The sequence below is a fragment of the Saccostrea cucullata genome, unplaced genomic scaffold, assembly GCF_032062105.1.
Source record: "Saccostrea cucullata isolate Sc308-1 unplaced genomic scaffold, CSIRO_AGI_Scuc_v1 ctg693, whole genome shotgun sequence".
In the NCBI taxonomy this organism is placed as follows: domain Eukaryota; kingdom Metazoa; phylum Mollusca; class Bivalvia; order Ostreida; family Ostreidae; genus Saccostrea; species Saccostrea cuccullata.
In genome coordinates this window covers 174,729-195,000 of record NW_026923875.1, presented here as the reverse complement: position 1 = coordinate 195,000, position 20,272 = coordinate 174,729, and the positions used below count along the sequence as shown (strand labels likewise).

General features: G+C 32.8%; 1 protein-coding gene across 3 annotated transcripts in view; it reads left to right on the top strand.

Annotated features, from left to right (window-relative positions):
• Window positions 1-20,272, top strand: part of LOC134265167 (uncharacterized) — a 94,499-nt gene that overhangs the window by 24,301 nt on the left and 49,926 nt on the right. For 2 of the 3 annotated variants that reach the window (XM_062747421.1, XM_062747422.1), the window contains exons 1-10: window positions 1,323-1,448; window positions 4,884-4,933; window positions 7,183-7,413; window positions 9,443-9,664; window positions 13,348-13,381; window positions 14,335-14,441; window positions 14,601-14,664; window positions 17,056-17,098; window positions 17,338-17,519; window positions 18,752-18,819. In XM_062747421.1, coding sequence (XP_062603405.1) covers window positions 1,376-1,448; window positions 4,884-4,933; window positions 7,183-7,413; window positions 9,443-9,664; window positions 13,348-13,381; window positions 14,335-14,441; window positions 14,601-14,664; window positions 17,056-17,098; window positions 17,338-17,519; window positions 18,752-18,819 — 1,074 coding nt within the window. In that variant the 5' untranslated portion in view covers window positions 1,323-1,375. Of the gene's footprint in view, window positions 1-1,093; window positions 1,449-4,883; window positions 4,934-7,182; window positions 7,414-9,442; window positions 9,665-13,347; window positions 13,382-14,334; window positions 14,442-14,600; window positions 14,665-17,055; window positions 17,099-17,337; window positions 17,520-18,751; window positions 18,820-20,272 lie in introns of those variants that run through there. The other variant, XR_009991692.1, reaches the window with a different exon arrangement.

Sequence of the window (20,272 nt, the reverse complement as noted above, 5' to 3'; positions counted from 1 at the left end):
ATATAAGACCTTTTTAAGAACTTTAAAGAATCTTGAAGCACATGGAGAGGTTTAAAATAAAGTTGTTGAATGAAAAGATTTATTTGTCAAACTTCATTTTTGAAACATTAAATTTTAAATTAAAGAATTATCCTCCTTGGCTTAGGATCGGAGTACCTTAAATCATGTGACCCTCAGGGAAGGTTTGCACTTATCTTAAAAGATCTTCTCAATAACAATAATCATGAATGTGTCAAAGCATGACACCTAGGAGGTAAAGTGGGGCTAGAACAGGTGCTTAAATAAAATCTGCAGATAAAAACAGTACTGATACATGTAGAATGGCTGATGAAGATCATAAAAGCAAAAAAGAAATAAAAAAGAAATTTGAAATCTATATCTGCAAGATATTCCAAATGTACATTTAAATAAAAAAACATTATAAAAGCCATTTCCTTGTTTGAAATCTTACTAAAGAGGTAGAGCCACTTTGGGCCTTATTTGGCCCTGAGAATTTCTGAAAATTCAAAACCCTTCAGTTTAGGTTGCAAATACAGTATTTACTGTATCACTTGGACTGTTGGTGATCACATATCTATTAATTTAATTGTGACGTAATTTCACATCTAGTCAATGCATTATGACATCATAAAATGTGTCATTTTCTTCATATGCTGTAAATTCCTTTGAAAATGACCTTAAGTTGAAGATTTTTTCAATATTTTATATAGAGTACAACCTCTGATCCAAAATATGCCAATACATAATGAAAGGCCTATTTTTGAAGATCATAAAACATGCTTTATTTTTTGGATCGTGGGCTGTGCTCATACTTTAATTCTTTGCTGAAGGTAGTCAAATACGCATATTTTCTGCAAATTTCAAGAACATTGCAATTTCTCAAAGCCTGTTTTCAAATATTTGGATTCTGAAAACGAAATTTTGTTATAGAACTTGAAAGCACGAAGTGTCTGCTTTATTTTGATATATGAAAATGGAAAGAGGGTGATAGTAAATTATTTGATATAAGTACAGGGCCATTTTATGCATAAGATGGCTTTTGCTCTTTATTAGGCAATGGAAATTGATTCAGGCCTTTATAATTTCTTTTCAGCAACAAGTAAAGGACAATTTCAGCAACTTGATGCTGACACCTTACAGATATATATATCACCTATGAAATATAATAAAAATAAGGACATCATTTCACAGAAAATACAATCAGTTTTGAATGTTAACCAAGAAGGAATGAAGAAGAAAAATATGGTGGTGGATTGTGAACTTTTGCCGGAGAAAGAGTTGAGGGATTTTATGAAATTAATGTGCTTCGCTTAACAAAAGAGTTGGAATCAACCTGGACCTAATACAATGTGAATTTCATGAATTTAGACCTCAGATGTTACCTTGCATGACCAGTATTATTGATGATCATTTAAAGAACAAAAATGTAGAAGTATTGGAGTGGAAAGGTAATTGAAAAATTTAAAAAAAAATATAAAGTTTATACATGCCTCCCTTAAGGTTATAATGGCAAAGCCTAGGTTTAGCTGTGGCTAATCAGAATGTATGTCTGTCGGTCCGTCTGTTACGCTTTGGGGTACCCATCTCTTATCCGCAACTCCTCTCATACCACTGAAGAAAATTTAATGAAACTATATCACAGAATCTTTATTACATATTGCCATTGTGCACCTCGTATTTTACTTTTTGATCTGACATATATTTTGGATTTTCCAGAGCAAAACGTACACTGCCATTTTATTCATATGAGAGGTGGGGGGTATCATTTAGTGAGCTCATTGCTCACAGTACGTCTAGTCTTTTAAATGGCTTAAGGGCCTTTTGTTATTGAAGAAATGTATAAAAATAGTAAACAAATGGAAGTTAAATACTTTAAATGTATTATATTTAGCATGTACGATATTTGGCGGAAATTGAGTTTTGAACAAGTTAGCATAGATTTAATTTAGTGCATTTCTTATTGTTCTTATTTACATTTATAAGTATAAAACATTTAGCCTTGTACTTGAATTAGCAGAAGTGTCTTTCCACCAAAAGTGCTAAAAAGAATACACAGCCAAATGTAATACGTTTTAACATTTCATTCTATCTAGAACATGTAAATACCACTTGAAAATCAGCAAAACCTGGACAAAAATTGTTCATACAAAAAAATACCCTTATAAGAAAGACAGTATCTGTGAAATAGCTGATTTATGTCCAGTTGATACAAATTGACATACTTATTACAGATAAATCAATCAACCACTTTTCATCTTTGAATTATAGATTAACTTTGATTCTTTGTGGAATTTAATTTTTATTCGCCCGAATTTTTTCGGAACGCATATTGTTTTTGTACTGTCTGTTTGTCTGTTTATCTGTTTTCTGTCTGTCCTTTTGTTTGTCTGTCTGTTGTCAACTTTAACCTTTGCCAATTTAACTTTTGAACCGTAAGAGATAGAGACTTCATATTTGGTATGCATACTCCTCTAATAAAGTTCTTTCAAATGACATCAAGGTCAATGACCTTGACTATGACCTTTATGCTAAAGATAGGTTTTTCAACTGTTTGTTATAACTTTTGAACCATAGGAGATAGGGACTTCATATTTGGTATGCATACTCCACTAATAAAGTTCTTTCAAACAACACCAAGGTCAATGACCATGTGACCTTGACTGTGACCTTTATGCTAAAAAATAGCTCTTCCACTTTTTGCCATAACTTTTGAACCATAGGAGTTAGGGACTTCATATTTAGTATACATACCCCACTTATAAAGTTCTTACAAACAACACCAAGGTCAATGACCTTGTGACCTTGACTGTGACCTATATACTAAAAATAGCTTTTTCTAATTTTGTTGACGCCGGGCGCATAGTGTTTCACAAACACATCTTGTTTTTTAATCAAAGTCATACATATGTACTTGTAATACAGTGGCTGCAACAGTATTGTTGACAAACCAATCGTGTAGATCATTTGTGTATCGTGCGTGATCGTTCATGTAATGTGTGAGATCGTGCGTGTATCAGATTCAATCGTTTGCGTTTTTAATTGTGCGAGATCATGTGTTTAGAATCATGTGAATAAGGATTTCTATTGTTTTTTTTTAAATTTTTTTATTAAAGAAATGCAAATAAAATGAATGAAGCGCAATTTACATAATTGAATGCAGAACGAACTAATTATTGCTTGTAAACATGCAATATAGTAAGTCGTACAATATTAAGTTCTCGTCAAATAGCTCGATCAGTATTGTGATAAACCGTACTTAGATCTTTAACGTTTTTTTTTTTAAATCTGATTTTAATTATTGTTTACTGCTAATTGTGGTAAAGATATTTTTAAAATCAATACATCAATTGAAAAATAAATATTTCTTTTAACAGATACATAAACATTTCTTAATGCTAACATAAATATTAAGTCGACGAATATATATGCACACGACATGATTTTCGGAGGTTTTTATTATCTTAGATTATCTCTGGAGCTTACTTTCAATTAATTTTTTAATTTCTTCAAATAAAAGAAAGTTAAATAATTGGCAAGTTCATTTTTAGAGATTTACAAACATTGATTCACTTGAAACATACAGGTATAATTTGTAATTTAAGCCATTCCATGCTGCCATTTTTTTTCAATTGTATCCCCCTTTCTGCATATCATGAAATCCAATTCAATCAAATTATATGGTCCACTTAAGGACATACGCAACATACCTTACCTACTGATATATTTCCAAGATATTCCAAATTTAAACTTATAATATAATCAGATGTTCATAGACAAAAAATCAGCATGCCTTACCAGAGGTTTTGGAAAGATATCGAATTTTGAAAATTTTTGCATTATTCAAATAAAAATGTACAAAAATTATAAAACATAAATATCAGATTTTTTTCCTTCAAAAGTTGTTTTAGAAGAGGTGTACAAATTCATTTATAGACATTAAAAAAACTGCACACAGGTCCTTCATTTAGTGGAACTCTTCAACTCCAGGGGAGAACCAAAAAAGTTCAAACTACGTTGCGTATGACCTTAAGGAATGTTTTTAAGTTTTGTGTAATTCATTGGTGTGTAAATCACACAGACTTGTCACTTAGGCATATTTCATGAAGCACGCTAGCACTTCATGAAAAATATGCATACATGCAAGTCTTGTGTGATTTACACACCAATAAATCACACAAAACTAAAAAACATTCCTTATATTTACATTTTAAATGTTTGAAAGCATGAAAAATATACTCTAGTCAGTGTTTGAATTTCTTGCTGCCCTATATCTTTGCATTTTTACTAACGTAGTACTCTAGCCTCATTGTGACGTCACGTTAGCGCACGTTTCTCCTTGTATATTTCTATGCACGAGTTTACACGAAAATGGTTTTCAAATCAAGTTCACTGTTGGCTTCCTAGAAAAACACAGTGAATGTAAATATATACATGTACATCTTCTGATAGAATGGAAAAAACAATCTGTTTTCTTAGGTCGGATAATTACCTAAATAAATATTTATTATCTAAACTATTAAGTCTTACATGCATTTAGTTACAGAAATATCCATTTCTGGGTTTTTTCAAAGTCTATGAAATAATACTGATAATTTTTTGAAATCGTAAATTATTATTTAGTTGTATTTCGGTTTGAAAACATCAATTCCTAAATGTTTTGAAATATTTTGAGTGAAGAATCATGCATTTGCATTAGCAATCGTGTAAGATTGTGTAACGTGTAGAATCATGTGCGTGAAAGATCCTTCGTGTAACAGGTTTAATCATGCGTTAATCGTGCCGGGATCGTTCGTGTAACGTTATCGTTCGTGTAAGTTGTCAACAAAAAGGTTGCAGCTACTGTAAATAAATATGAAAATTATGTTGTAAATTTTTCTTTATAGGAAGATGTATAGAAATGGATGTGCAGGGAGGACAGTTGGCACAACAGAAGGTACATGATAGGTCAAATTCTTCTCATGAAGTAGTTTGAGGGAAAAAAAACCATGAAATGGCTGGGGGGAATTACCAAGGTAGTAATTTAACCTAATACGTGTGAAGTTTTGCACTATGTCACAATCTTTTTTCGACAGATGCATCCAGCATTAACAATTCAGCACCTGCTGTGGTGAAACTTTTGTGGAAGCATCCTTGGGAAGTGTAGATCAGAGTTCTTGAAATCTTTTTTTCGCTGTCAGTCATTTGGACCGACTGCCTTGTGAAGTTTGTCAGTTCAGACAGATTTCTATCAGTCCAAAATAAATTCAATAAAAACATGAAAAAAAAATTGTATTTAAATTTTATTATCAATAAACATGGCATCTGTATGAACACTGTACACTTCTTACCCCAGCGCCGTCAAGAAACTTGTTTTAACAGTTAACCAATAGTTTGGCGCAAGTAAGAATAATCTGTGTCTCGGAACACGTCCTCATAACAGTTATACTCGCAATGTAGCAAATAGTTACAGAATTGCTCCGAAATGAATTTGAAGTATAGGAAAGGATATGCACTGGAAATAACTTCAAAATTAATTACAACAAACCTATTTTTTAGGTCGCGTATGTCTTTAAACCTAAATTATGATCCAAATAAAGACGATAATTCAACTAATTTTCTTGACGTTTTTTTCTTGCTTTTTACACGCCATGTTTGCATTCAAAACTCTCTGGAATCTTCGTAGTAAATGTACTGAGTTCGAGTCATTGCCAGTGTTTATTTTGCGACATAGTGAAAATACGGAACAAATTCTATTATTAAACCGGGTCCGTAGGACATTTATCATTTTAACGATAGAACATTGTCTCTAAATTTGCACTTGTATTAATCAAGAAGCCATTACAACATGCATAACGATCGATCGATTATAGGGAATTTGTACAAAATTTATTCGAATTTTCGCAAGTTCTCTGTCAACACCGTCCGGTCATTTGGACTGATACAGAACGGAAGTAATCAGTCCTTGGTTGTTTCTATCCGTTTTGCCGACAGGACTGAAAGATTTCAAGAACTCTGGTAGATATTAAATTGTTAACCCCATAATCCCGGGGGGTAGGGCGGGGCCACAATAAGTAATCCAAGTTTTGCATAGAGATGTACAGAACAAATCTTTAAAAATCTTCTTCTCAAGAACCACTGTGCCAGGAAAGATGAACCTTATATGGAAGCATCCTTTGGTAGTGTAGATATTAAATTGTTAAATCATGACACCCAGGGGGTAGGGCGGGGCCACAATAAGGAATCCAAGTTTTACATAGAAGTTAATGTAGACCAAATCTTTAAAATTTTCTTGTCAAGAACCACTGGGCCAAGAAAGCTGAAACTTATGTGGAAGCATCCTTGGTTAGTGTAGATAGTAATTGTTAAAATCATGACCCCTGGGGGTTGGGTGGGGCCACAATAGGGAATCCAAGTTTTACATAAAAATGTATAGAACAAATCTTTAAAAATCTTCTTTTCAAGAACCACTGAACCAGGAAAGATGAACCTTAGCATCCTTGGGTAGTGTTGATTCTAAAGTATTAAAATCATGTAAGGGGACGGGGAAGATAGGTATAGCAAGATGGAAAATCTGCTGAAGAACTGCATCATGCAAGTTATTCAGGTGAGTGATGTGGCCCATGAGCCTCTTCTTTTTCTACTTGATTAGAGCTTTTTTGACTGTATCATCATTTTTTGACCTTGGCCTTTCCTTTGACCTTGACCCCAATATCTGAAATAAGTGTCAAACTTCATATGATGATGCATACTGGTGTAAGCAATTCAATTGCATCACAAGATATTTTGATCAAATTTTCATACAAATTTTCATGTTGCATTACTAATATGACATATTTCTACTTGTATATTGATTTCTGCATCTAAGATTCGTTGGGTAAAGAGCTGATCTTTATGTTGTGGGTTCAAATCCACCGCTGGATTTGGAGTCAAACACAAGTCCTTAGATTTCCTGTCCTAGTATGGATGACATGAAATAGATATCTCGTATTCGATGGTCCTTATTGCCAAGTATAGGTGGCATCACCATATGAGTGAACATTTCTTGAAAGGGACAACAAACAAAAAATCAATAATTGTACATTTTTTTAAAAAGTTATATCAAATGAAAGATAATTATATGACTGTACACAAAACTGAATGTATGTATATGAGTTTCAATTATTCTTCTTAATATTTTAATGTTTTTCTTTGTTCATTTTTCAGGACTTTGATGTGTTAGTCAACAGCACTTCTTATAATCTGGTATTGGATTCAGGTTTTATCTCCAAATCCATTTTAAAGGCTGCTGGTCCAGAAATACAAGCAGAATGCAAACAAAAATACAAAGGTGGAATTCACATTGGAAAACTAGCAATTACCAAAGGGTATGGTCTCCAGTGCAAGCATGTCTTTCATGGATGTTTGCCAAAGTATACAACAAATGAAGATATTAAGGTACTTTAAATTTTCCCCCCCAAATACATGTACAGTAAAAGTTAATGGGACCTCTGAAATTTCTTCCTTAATACCATAATTCATTATATCCGTCTAAGGAATTCAATTGATTTACTTAACTGGGGATCCCAGACAATCTATAATGCTTTATCTGTGAATTCGCAATATCTGTGTTTGTACCAAACAAGATTAAATGTATATCAATTTCAATCAACTTTGCAACAATTAGAGCTTAAACAAATACCATAAATCAATATTCGAATGCTCGTGACTGTACATGTTACTTGATTTGTATTTGAACATTCTGTAATTAAATAAATGAGTTATTATGCCTTTCCATATACTTGTAAGTCAAAGTACTTTAAAGAAGTAAATGTCTGTTCAGTACAATGTACATTAAGACTCCCAAATCATTGCGGTCTGCAGAATTCTTTTTCATCTGACTGGTGTGGACATTGAACATAATTAGCTCACCTGAGCCGAGGGCTCAAGTGAGCTTTTCTGATCAAAGTTTGCCCACATTGTCTGTCTTTGTTGTTGTCGTTGTCGGCATTGTTATGGTTGTAAACTTTCCACATTTTCATCTTCTTCTAAAAAAACCACTGGGCCAATTTTAACAAAACTTGCCACCAAGTATCCTTGGGTGAAAGGAATTTAAATTTGTTAAATGAAGGGCCAGTCCTCTTCCAAGGTTAGATAATTATGAATAATTGAAAAACAAATTGTATTTAAAAAAAATCTTTTGGCCAGAAAAGATAAAACTAAGATTGATGCAACCTTAGGTAGTGTACAAATCATGACCCGCAGGGTTAGGGTGGAGCTACCATGGATGGTGAAAGTTTTACATAAGAATGTATTGGGAAAATTTTTGAAAATCTTCTTAAGTTAAGTTACTCCTCAGCTTTTTAGAAAACTTCACGCAGAAGTTTTTACTTCAAAACTACTAATCAATATTCAATTTTTATGACATATTTATATTCAACAATGTAATTTTTTTAACATTCAATGAAAAAACTGCTCAAAAATCAACAAAAAAGCAAGATTTATGAGGGACTATTTCTTTTGGTGGAAGGATATTTAGCAGAAAATTCTGCAAATCTGCACATTTATAAAATTCAATGTAATGGAAATTTAGCCTCACATACTTTTACTTGGAGAATATTTTCCGTTTTGATATTGCTAAAAATATTTAATATAGGTTTTAATTTATATTTTTAGACTAAGTTTAACACCTTCCCTCAACAAACTTTCCCAAAAAATGAAAATATATGAAAGAAGTCAATGTCAAATTTACACCATTCTTAGACTGAAAATCCCATATTTTGACAAACTACATATATAGTCATGATGAGCAAAGGCCGTAATCTTGCAGAATTGTGAATTTCAAGGACCCTGATACGGGGGGGGGGGGGGGGGGCTCTACTTATATACTGAATATGAATTAATTGTTTGAAATCTGCTCCTTTGCATTTATCATGTTTATAAAACATTTATTTATTTTTTGATAGGCAATTTTAAGAGTGCCTTTTTAAAATTTGTGCAATGTGAGGACCTAGGGTCAGGGTTTATGTCATAGTGTTGGGAGCACTACTGATTATTGCTGAATATTACTGATTAGTTGGAATGCATTTTTGTTCCCCTACCCTGCGTATGGGTATTTAGTAACCAAGCTAAGCAACTGCTAAGTGTACTGTTATGATGATCAATGGTGCCTCTTTCAAAATTGTGAATGCCATATATCATCTGGCTTAAGTTAAAACATGAATCAAATTCAATAACCGGAAAGTTGTTGCATAATGCTCAGGTGATCTATAAGGCCCATGGGCCTCTTGTAATAAATATCTGAATCATTTTATTTGTATATTAAGTGTGCATTTATTTACTTATTCATTTAGTAATCTTATTTTGAAAAATATTTATTGAGATCAGCTTAAAACATCAGTAGATTCACTTGAAATTGTCAACCAATTCTGTCAAAAGTTATAAATGATAAAATCATCAACTTATAAATCACTGTTCTTTTTTTCAGAGTTTGAGAATCATGGTGAGAAAATGCTTGGAGACAGCTGATGATTTGAATATGGAGTCAATAGCTTTCCCTGCATTAGGGACTGGAAACCTTGGGTACAATAGAAAAGATGTTGCAAACATCATATATGAAGAGGTTGAGAAGTACGAAAAGGTTGCTATTGCTGGATCGCTCTGCAGAGTGTGCTGTGTGATATTTCAGGATGATCTTGATACTGTTACGGTATGTAGTGTGTAAATATTTTGAAAATTTATTATCTTCAGAGTGAATTTGTCACTTTTTAGCTCACCTGAGCCAAAGGCTCAAGTGAGCTTTTCTGATCACAATTTGTCCGTTGTCTGTCCTCGTTGTCGTCGTTGTCGTCGTTGTTGTAAACTTTTCACATTTTCGACTTCTTCTCAAGAACCACTAGGCCAATTTCAACCAAACTTGCCACAAAGCATCCTTGGGTAAAGGGGATTCAAGTTTGTTCAAATGAAGGGCCATGCCCTTTACCAAGGGGAGATAATTATGAATTAGAGAAAAATTAATGGCATTTTTGAAAAATCTTCTTGTTCAAATCATGACCCCCGGGGCTAGGGTTGGGCCAAAATGGCCGACCCAAGTTTTACATAGGAATATATATGAAAAATCTTTGAAAATCTTCTTCTCAAGAACCACTGGGCCTGGAAAGATGAAACATTTGTGGAATCATCCTCAGGTAGTGTAGATTCAAGTTTGTGCACATCATGACCCCCGGGGCTAGGGTGGGGCCAAAATGGCCGACCCAAGTTTAACATAGGAATATATAGGAAAAATCTTTAAAAATCTTCTTCTTAAGAACCACTGGGCAAGGAAAGCTGAAACTCATGGGGAATCATCCTCAGATGGTGTAGTTCAAGTTTGTACAAATCATGACCCCCTGGGCTAGGGTGGGGCCAAAATGGCCGACCCAAGTTTTATATAGGAATACATAGGCAAAATCTTTAAAAATCTTCTTCTCAAGAACCACTGGGCAAGGAAAGATGAAACTCATGTGGAATCATCCTCAGATGGTGTAGATTCAAGTTTATTCAAATCATGACCCCCAGGGCTAGGGTGGGGCCAAAATGGCCGACCCAAGTTTTATATAGGAATATATAGGCAAAATCTTTAAAAATCTTCTTCTCAAGAACCACTGGGTAAGGAAAGATGAAACTCATGTGGAATCATCCTCAGATGGTGTAGATTCAAGTTTGTTCAAATCATGACCCCCAGGGCTAGGGTGGGGCCAAAATGGCCGACCCAAGTTTTATATAGGAATAAATAGGCAAAATCTTTAAAAATCTTCTCCTCAAGAACCACTGGGCCAGGAAAGATGAAACTCATGTGAAATTATCTTCACATGGTGTAGATTCAAGTTTGTTCAAATCATGACCCCCAGGGCTAGGGTGAGGCCAAAATGGCCGACCCAAGTTTCACATAGGAATATTTAGGAAAAATCTTTAAAAATTTTCTTCTCAAGAACCACTGGGCCAGGAGAGATGAAACTCATGTGGAATCATCTTCAGATGGTGTACATTCAAGTTTGTTCAAATCATGACCCCCGGGGCTAGGGTGGAGCCAAAAAGGCTGACCCAGGTTTTACATAGGGATTTTTAGGTAAACCTTTAAAAATCTTCTTTTCAAGTACTTCAAAGCTATGATTAGTGATATTAATATGGAACCATCTTCAGGTAGTGTAGATTCTAGTTAGCTCAAATCATGAACCCCTGGGGGTTAAAATTCAAGCCCCCCCCCCCCCCCCCCCCCCCCCAGTAAACTTTCAGTTCTGATGTGCTCAGGTGAGCGCTGTGGCCCCTGGGCCTCTTGTTTTATGGGTGTATAGTTTCTTAAAAATAAATAAAATGTGTGCATGTTAATTATATATATTTGCCATTGCAAAATTTCACGTTTTCATTAAGTAATATGACGACACTATTTGAACAACTTCAAGGCATATTAAATTCTATGAAAAAAAGGTCTGTTACTGTCCATAAATTCATGATTCAGTCATAAACAAATGCATAAATTTAAAATCATGGCAGATATAAATAGTAACTAAAGAGAGCAAGAGTAAAATTCAGTTGAAAAGGATGTTTCTTTGCGGGCTGAAAGTTAAAATGAAAAAAATAATTCACAACTTTTTGCAAGTTTCAAATATTTTAACTTGTAGTTTGGATATTCTAACTAACATTTTGCAAGTTGTACATAGTGAATTTCAAACCCTGAACAGCAAAGCTATGATTACTTAATTTGTATGGAAGCATCCTCAGGTAGTTTAGATTGAAATTGGTTCAAATCATGACCCTTGGGATAGGATGGAGCCATCAATGGATGAGCAAAGTTTTACATAGGAATATATAAGGAAATCTTTAAAAATCTCTAAAAGAAAAGCAAAGATATGATTACTTATATTTGTATCGAAGCTTCCTCAAGTAGTATGGAATTGATTTAGATTTGTTCAAATCATGACCCTTGGGATAAGGTGGAGCCATCAATGGATGAGCAAATATTTACATAGGAATATATAGGGAAATCTTTAAAAATCTCCAAAAGAAAAGCAAAGATATGATTACTTATATTTGTATCGAAGCTTCCTCAAGTAGTATGGAATTGATTTAGATTTGTTCAAATCATGACCCTTGGGATAAGGTGGAGCCATCAATGGATGAGCAAATTTTTACATAGGAATATTTAGGGAAATCTTTAAAAATCTCCACAAGAAAAGCAAAGATATGATTACTTATATTTGTATCGAAGCTTCCTCAATGATCCTGGGCAGTCACCAGGAGGTGGGGGGGGGGGGGGGGGGCGCAATGTAAGATCAAATTTAAAGGGCAAGAAAGCCACAGTTAGTCAAAGAAATGTTCAAACATCCTTACTTAGTGTAGATTCAAGTTTCTTCAAGACATACATTGTAGCCTCTTCACTTTTAAGGGTTGGGACCACTGATGGATTTAAGCTTTTCAATACTAAACTGATTTCTACTTTTTTCCTAGCCACATTGCTCAGGTGAGGGATGTGGCCCATGGGCCTATTGTTCATTCATCTGAGCCAAGGGCCAATTTCAACCAAACTAAATATTTACTTTGGTAAAGAGTATTCAAGTTTCTTTAAATAAATAAAGCCCATGCCTTCTTCAAATTGGTGAAAAATAAATCTAAACCAAATTTGCTACATAAGAACCCTTTGGTCAAGAGTATTCAAGTTTCTTTAAATAAATTAAGGGCCATGTCTTCTTCAAATTAGTGAAAAACATTAAAATGGCATCTTTTAAAAATCTTCTCCAGAACAACTCGGCCAAAACAGGCAAAACTCATCTAAAAGTATTCATAGGTAGTGTAGATTCAAGTTTGTTCAATTCCTGACCCCCAGGGGTAGGGTGAGACCACCATTGCCAATCAAAATTTTACATGTACATTATAGATTATATAGAAAAAATTTTATCTCAGAAATAACCAGGCCTTGATTTGTCATATTGATATGGAATCCTCAAGTAGCATAGATTGAAGTTTGTTCAGATGATGACCCCCTGGGGGTAGGAGGCCAGGGGCCACAATGGGGGATTGAAAGTTTTACATAGGTTTTTTAAAATGTTCTTTAAAAGAACAATAAAGCCATTTATATTTTTCATGTTAATGTAGAAGCATCCTTAGGATTGATTGTATATTGTTTAATGTCCCTCTCAGGAATTTTTCACTCATATGGATACGCTGCAGCCTCGGGTATTGTTGGTTCAAAGTTTAATTTGACGGTCATATTAATTCGGAAGTGTCTTCAGGAACTATAGATTCATTTGTGTTCAAGTCATACCCCAGGGGTAGGGTATTTAGTCCACAGTAAAAGATCAATCATATTGGAAAAATTCTCAAATATATATGTAATATTTATATAAATATTTGCAGGAATTTCAGAAAAGGCAATTACAGTGGATGGAAAGTAAGTTAATTATTTAATATTATGTCCATACTTCTTTATTTAATTCTATAGTACTGCTTCATGGAAAAAATACTGCCATGTTTTTATTCTCGTTGCCAACCTTCCTATTTTATTTTTTTTTTGAAAATTACAACATTGAGAGGAAAAATTATTGATATGTGACTTTGATTTCATGGTTGGAGAAGTGTTAAGTTGGATGCTGATTATATAATTTCTATATTTCATGGTGGCTGTGAATTTGTGGGTCTCTCCATACCTTGAAAGCACTGAAAATTTGTGATTTCATAGTGTAGGGAAAATCAGTCTCAAGACCAGCTGGGCAAATATTAGTCATTTTCAATTGTGCAGAGATAAGTTATATTAGTAGTATATTTATTCAATCAACAGCCTACAAGAGGTCACAATATTGTGTTCAAAACTATTTTAAGAGTAAGTTTTGCACCAAAAAAACCCACTTTTTGACTTTAAGCTTTTATTTACTTATTAATATTCTTTCAATAAAAGTTATTGAACCATCTCAGTTTATGTCCTACCAGTAATTGTCAGTATGGAATATATATCTCATGTGTGGGGGATACTGCTCATTAGATAAACTTATGCTTTATCCACGGGTAAATGCTGTATCAATAGCACTTGCAGTTTTGACATGATCCCAGGCTTCATTCATGTAGTTCTGCAGGGGAAATCTCAAAGTTTTGTTAAAACGAAAGTTGTATGAGATAAATAGAACATCTGTAATTGTTTGATTGATATTGGCTTTATTCAACTCGATCCTTGAAATGGTGTATATTCACTCGGCAAGCCTCACGAATATACACCTTTTCAACTTGTTGGATAAAGCCAAAATCAAATCACATGATATAGATATCCTCTCTTTATGACATTATTTATTCCATTCATTACAACTTAAATATCTGTGATGATTTGTCTGACTGTGTTTTCTTTTTCCTTAGATCATAAGAGTGAAAGAAGTCAAGAGGAAGTTGTTGTAACAACAGATGATCCACAAGTCTTTAGAGATATTTGTTTGGAAGTTCAACAGTTGCAAAGCACTAAAGTAGTATGTGTAAAGGGTTTAAATACTTATTCATTCCATTTTGATGATGTCTCTGAGAAAGAGAGCAAAAAGAGATTGGAGAGAAGGAATATAGCGCTCCCATTCTTTGGAGAAATTTAACGCCTAATTTTAAAGAGTGAAAGTTTTTCCCCTTTTTTTCAGAAGGAGCCACCAAAATCAGAAATTTCTGAATCAGAAAGGCTTGGTGAAAGCCCAGGGAAGAGAGGTAAATGTAATTATTTAATTGAAAAAAAAGTTCTAGGTCAAGTTCTGTTTTAGGTACGATTGAGCAATTTTGGACACAGTTATGCCCTTTGTCCCTTAATTTTGGGAAGGGGATTATCATTTTAAGTGTTTCGCAAACATCTTTTGTTTTTATGCGACCAGAAAGATCTGGGGCGTATATTGTTTTTATCCTGTCTGTTTATCTGTTTATCTGTCTGTTGTCAACTTTAATCTTAACCATAACTTTTGAACCATGAGAGATACATGTAAGGACTTCATCTTTGGTATGTATACTCTACTACTTTAGCTATTTCAAATGACATCCATTTCAATGATTGTGATTGTGACCTTGACTATGACCTGTATGCTAAAATTAGCTTTTTCAAACTTTGTTTCCGGCTGGTGCATTGTGGCAATGCACATTGAAAAAATTATGTACTTTGAAAATTCTTTTTAAAGCGTGTTGCAATTAGGACAAAATCAACACACTTCGAAAAATTTTTCTCTAAGTGGGTCAAATTTAGGACAACATTGGCACACTTTGTTAAATTTATCAAAGTGTGTTAAAAATGCAAATCAACATTTTTACCATGGATTTAAGTAATAGACAACATTTTTCATTATATTTCTTTCGAAAACCAGATGAATTGATCTATCCTCATCAAGAAAGAGGAAACGACAGATAGGAGAACCCTCAACTAATTTCTTTAATTATCCTTTGATTATATAATAGTAACCAAATAAATGTATTTATGATTAGCTCCATAAATTTAAGTTAATGTAAAATAATGAAAAATTGAGCAAGATTTAATTCCTTTGAAAATATAATATCAGTAATAGAGCACTCTCCTGCTCTATTAAGTAGAGGCTGGGGGGTTATATTGCCGATCTAAGCAACAATAGCCAATTGAAAAAGCATTGGCCAAAGTATTCACATATTTTAATGCAAACCAAAAATATGAATATAAAATGCATAAATATTTTTTTTTAATATTTATTATAAGATTAATATATTTAAATTAGGGATGTCAACGAGTACTGGGTACTCAATCGAACGTCTGAGTATCGAATACTAAAATAGGTATTCGAATACTCGGATGTATATTTTAAAGTATTTCTAAGCATATTTATTAGTGCATTAAAACATTGGTTTTAAACCCTCAAATATTCATTGCGCTTGTACATACAGTAATTAGGGTTTTCTGCGCCTCTAAATGGCCGTTATCGCCTATGGCAGTGTTTATACAGTAATTACCGTGACCAGGCACCTGCTACCTACCTGGCTTTTCTCACCTTCTGTTGTCTTCTACCCTTATATTTAGTTTGCTCTAATTATTAGTTTTCATTGAACATCGTTTAAAGTATATTATGTTTAAATAAGATAATTTTGTCAATTTTCCAGAAGCAGTAAATTCTCGGGGAAAGAGACAGACGAAATTGCACGTGCGATTGTTGATATGGATGCATTTGATTACGTGCAAATTAAAGCAAATGGTTGAATACAAATTAAAGGCTTTAAAAATCTTACAGCCATCCTAGCACCAATCTACAACATACCATCTCCTAATTTTATAAATTCTAGGATGGAAAAGTTTACGAAGATCGTAAATCCACTCTGTTAAAGGATAACTTGATCTCGATCGGAAAAACGTCCGAGTAACAGCGTATTAAAAATTGACCGATTTGACATCCCTTATTTAAATACATCTAACTGTTAAAAAAAAAAATAACATCATCTTGCACAGGAATTGGAATAAAATTATACTTCTAAAAATGTATCAAATAATTATAAAAAGACCGTTATATTGTGTTAGCAAATTATTTTTAATCAGGATACAAACTTTATTTAGACTCCTTTTTGTTGCATTTCCTGTACCCCTAAGGGTCATATGTAAAATGTCTCCCTCTCATATCCTAAAGTGACTTCATCAGCAAAAAGTTTTTAACCAGGTTTAAACAATTTTTTCTCATACCAAAAATTTGCTAAAACATTGAATACTTTAAGTCGTGCACATTTTTCAAAGTGCGTTAACTTGGTCGATATTGATGCACTTTGAAATAAAAAAAATTTCAGAGTGCATTTATTTGCTCCAAAATTTAACACACTTTGAATTTTTTTCAAAGTGCATAATTTTTCAAAGTGCATTTTAGCAGCGCAAAGTGTTTTACAAACACATCCTGTTTTTAATAAAATAACTTTCAATTGATAAAAATTGCAATAAACTACCTCAGAATGGATGTGTGCAGGATGAAAACAGTAAAATTTAATTTTATGTACCCTTACTGAGTATAAATAAAATTAATGTGAACAAAATACATTTAAGCATTATCAATCTAAATTGTTTGAAGTATATGAAACTTATGCAAATTATTATTATTATTATTTTTGCAGATGAAGAAGGGGATTCAAACAGCAAGCATTTTAAAAAGTCAAGGTGAGGAATATATTTTTTTCTTCTGAAGTTTTTTTAATGTTACCAATACTTTTTATACTTATGATCCCTGAGTTAAGGGGTCTTTGGTTTAGGTAGTTTTATACTGAAGTATTATTTGGCATTTCATTTCATTCACAAAGGCATTAGAATGATAAAGAGAGAAAATTAAATTATCAATGTATAAAAAAAATAATAGGCAATAAATTTAAAGATGTCAGTTAGCTTTTTGTAAATTTCAGCAAGAAGTTTGAACCACTCTCAGACGAAAGACGATGTTTATTGTTGAGAACAAAAGAAAATTCAAAGAAAGAAAGTTTGGTGGAATCAGAAGTAAAGAAAGATTTTGAAAATCTCACTGAAAATATTGTCTGCCCTTTTCAAGATCTAAAGCAGGCCCTTTTGCAGTTCTCATCCACAAAAGGTAGGTAGTGTTAATACTCTGTAGCACATACCTAAAAACCATGAAGTTGCTAAATGAGTTCACTCTTAAAAATATAGATTGATGAATCTGACTGCAAATTAAGTTTTTGATGCCCCGCCATGAATATGACAGGGGCATATAGTGTTTGTCATGTTGTCTTCCATCAGTCCATCCTTCTGTCTTTCTGTCACACTTTGTGTTTAGCTCAGTTCAAAGTTCAATATCAAAGAAACTGTACAAGAGACTTTCATCAAACTTCAAATGCTTATAGATATTAATGAGAGCTCTGAAATGTATCAACAGTTTTTTACAATGACCTTTATCTTGAACTTGACTGCACTTTACTTAAATTAGTTTTTAGCTCAGTTTTAAACATACCATTAAAGATGGTGCTATCAAACTTCACATGTTGATACATACTGATGAGAACTATACAATTGCATCAACATTTTTTAACTTGACCTTCCTTTTACCTTGACCTTTTTTTTACCTTGACCTCACTTCTAATTAATATTTACTCAGTTTTAAAGAAACCATCCAAAATATGTTATCCAACTTCATATGCTGATACATACAGATGAGAAATATTCAACTGTGTCAGCCTTTTTTACCTCGACCTTTCATTTGACCTTGACCTCAGTTTACTTAAATTAAGTGTTTAGTTAAGTTTGAAACATACCATTCAAAATTGTGTTATCAAACTTCACATGTTGATAAATACTGAGCTATACAACTGCATTAACATTTTTGACCTTGATCTTTCATTTGACCTTGACCTCAGTTTTAGTAATTTATGTTAAGTCAGTTTTAAAGAAACCAATCATAATATTTTTTTCAACTCTGTATGCTTAAACATACTGATGAGAGCTTTTCAACTGATTTTGACCTTTTTTTCTGAAATTGGTGTCAAACTTCATATGCTGATACATACTGATTTAAACAATTCAACAATTCGAGATATTCTGATCAAATTCCATACACTAATACAAACTTTCATGTTTTATTACTAATATACCCTTGGTGGGACATTCATGTCCTATGGAGATATATCTAGTTAAAATGAGTTTACTTGCCAAAATGAAATACCAGTATATTTTTAACAGAAAAAAATTCTTAAACAACTTTATATCCAGAATGAGAGGAGCCAAAAAAATGATAAGTTATGCATTCTGCATTGTTTGTAATACACCTAGTAATCACATCCATTTTAACTGATTTCTTTTATATCAAAGGTGCTGAAGAAATGCTTCAAAATGAGAAGATGAAAAAAAAATATGAATTACAGCAGTTTCCTTCACAAGTAAGTATGATTTGTTTTTATTTTAGGTAAAAAAAAATCCCAAATTACACAGTAAGGCCATCATTAAAAATATCTTTGTTTCCCCTAACGTGACCCAAAATCTCAAGTTAGGTATATGTAAGTAGGTAAATATTTTTTTCTGACAGCAGCTTTGAAAATAAATTCTGAAATTCAATTGAAATAATATCTTTAATGATCAAATAGTAAAATCGATTTTTAAACAGGATGTCATACCAATGCCATTAAAGGCAAAATTTAAAGTAAATTAATTTCTTAATTATTTAATTAATTGAACTTGTGAAATATCCAATGCCAGTGCATGTAAGTTTATTAATATCAAATTTTAAAAAAGAAGATTCTTGGATACTAAAAGACCGAACATCTAAGTATATATTTCAAACCTACTATCTTCTTTCAGTGCTTATAAATGCACTTTTTCCAGGGTCTCAAATAGCACAGTGGTTTCAGAGCATTTTGTTCAGAGTCTTTAAGAAAGGAGTAAATTGTTAGTTGCATGTTCAAATAATCTATGTCCCTTGAATAAAAATGTAAAAACTGATGTCCAGTGTTACATTAGATGCTGGCACAACAAATTTCTGTCAATGCTCAATGAAAGAAAGTACCGAGTACAAGTCAAAGTTTCACAGGTTCACAGGTTAAATGTTCAAAGTTGTCATCCTAACAATTCTCAAATTAAGGAACAAAAATCAAAGGACAACCAATCTTCAAAAGACACATAGATATAGAAATGAACTGAACATCTCTGAAAGCTTTATCATTATTGCAAAACTATGAGTAAAGAGTGTTTTAACAGTATTTAATTGAACAAATTCATATCTAAAATTGATAATATTAAGTCAAGTTCAGTTTATTCACCCAGGCCAATCTATTGGTACATGGGGTATTGTGCATAAATAACATATATACATTATATACAATATAAACAGTCTGGTCAGAGGTACATACACAATATAAAAAACATAACAAAAGATTAATGGTAGAAAAAAAGGAGTGGGGAAACATATCAAGGAGGACAGACAGCAGCATAGATTTTTTGGATAAATACACAAAGTTTTTTCATCACTTTTTCGTTTGAGGTTGACATAATTTCCATGAATTTAATAACATTCGGTCTAGAAGAATAATAATTGCCCAGGTAATTCTTTCTCACATTAGATAAAGTTTTACATTCTAAAATATAATGAAATTCATCTGCAATTTGATTGTTTTTACAAAGTGTACATATTCTATCGCACAGTGGTAAACCTTGCCATCTTCCTGTCTCTATTGGTAAACGGTGATTTGTGGTACGAAATTTCATAAATATTGCTCTTAATTTAGGAGACAACTTATTATATAATTTTCAAATCCAAAATTTTGTTTAAAGATTCTGTAAGTTTGTCCTTTTGAAGAATTATTAACGTCACTAGACCACTTTTGAATTAATTGATCT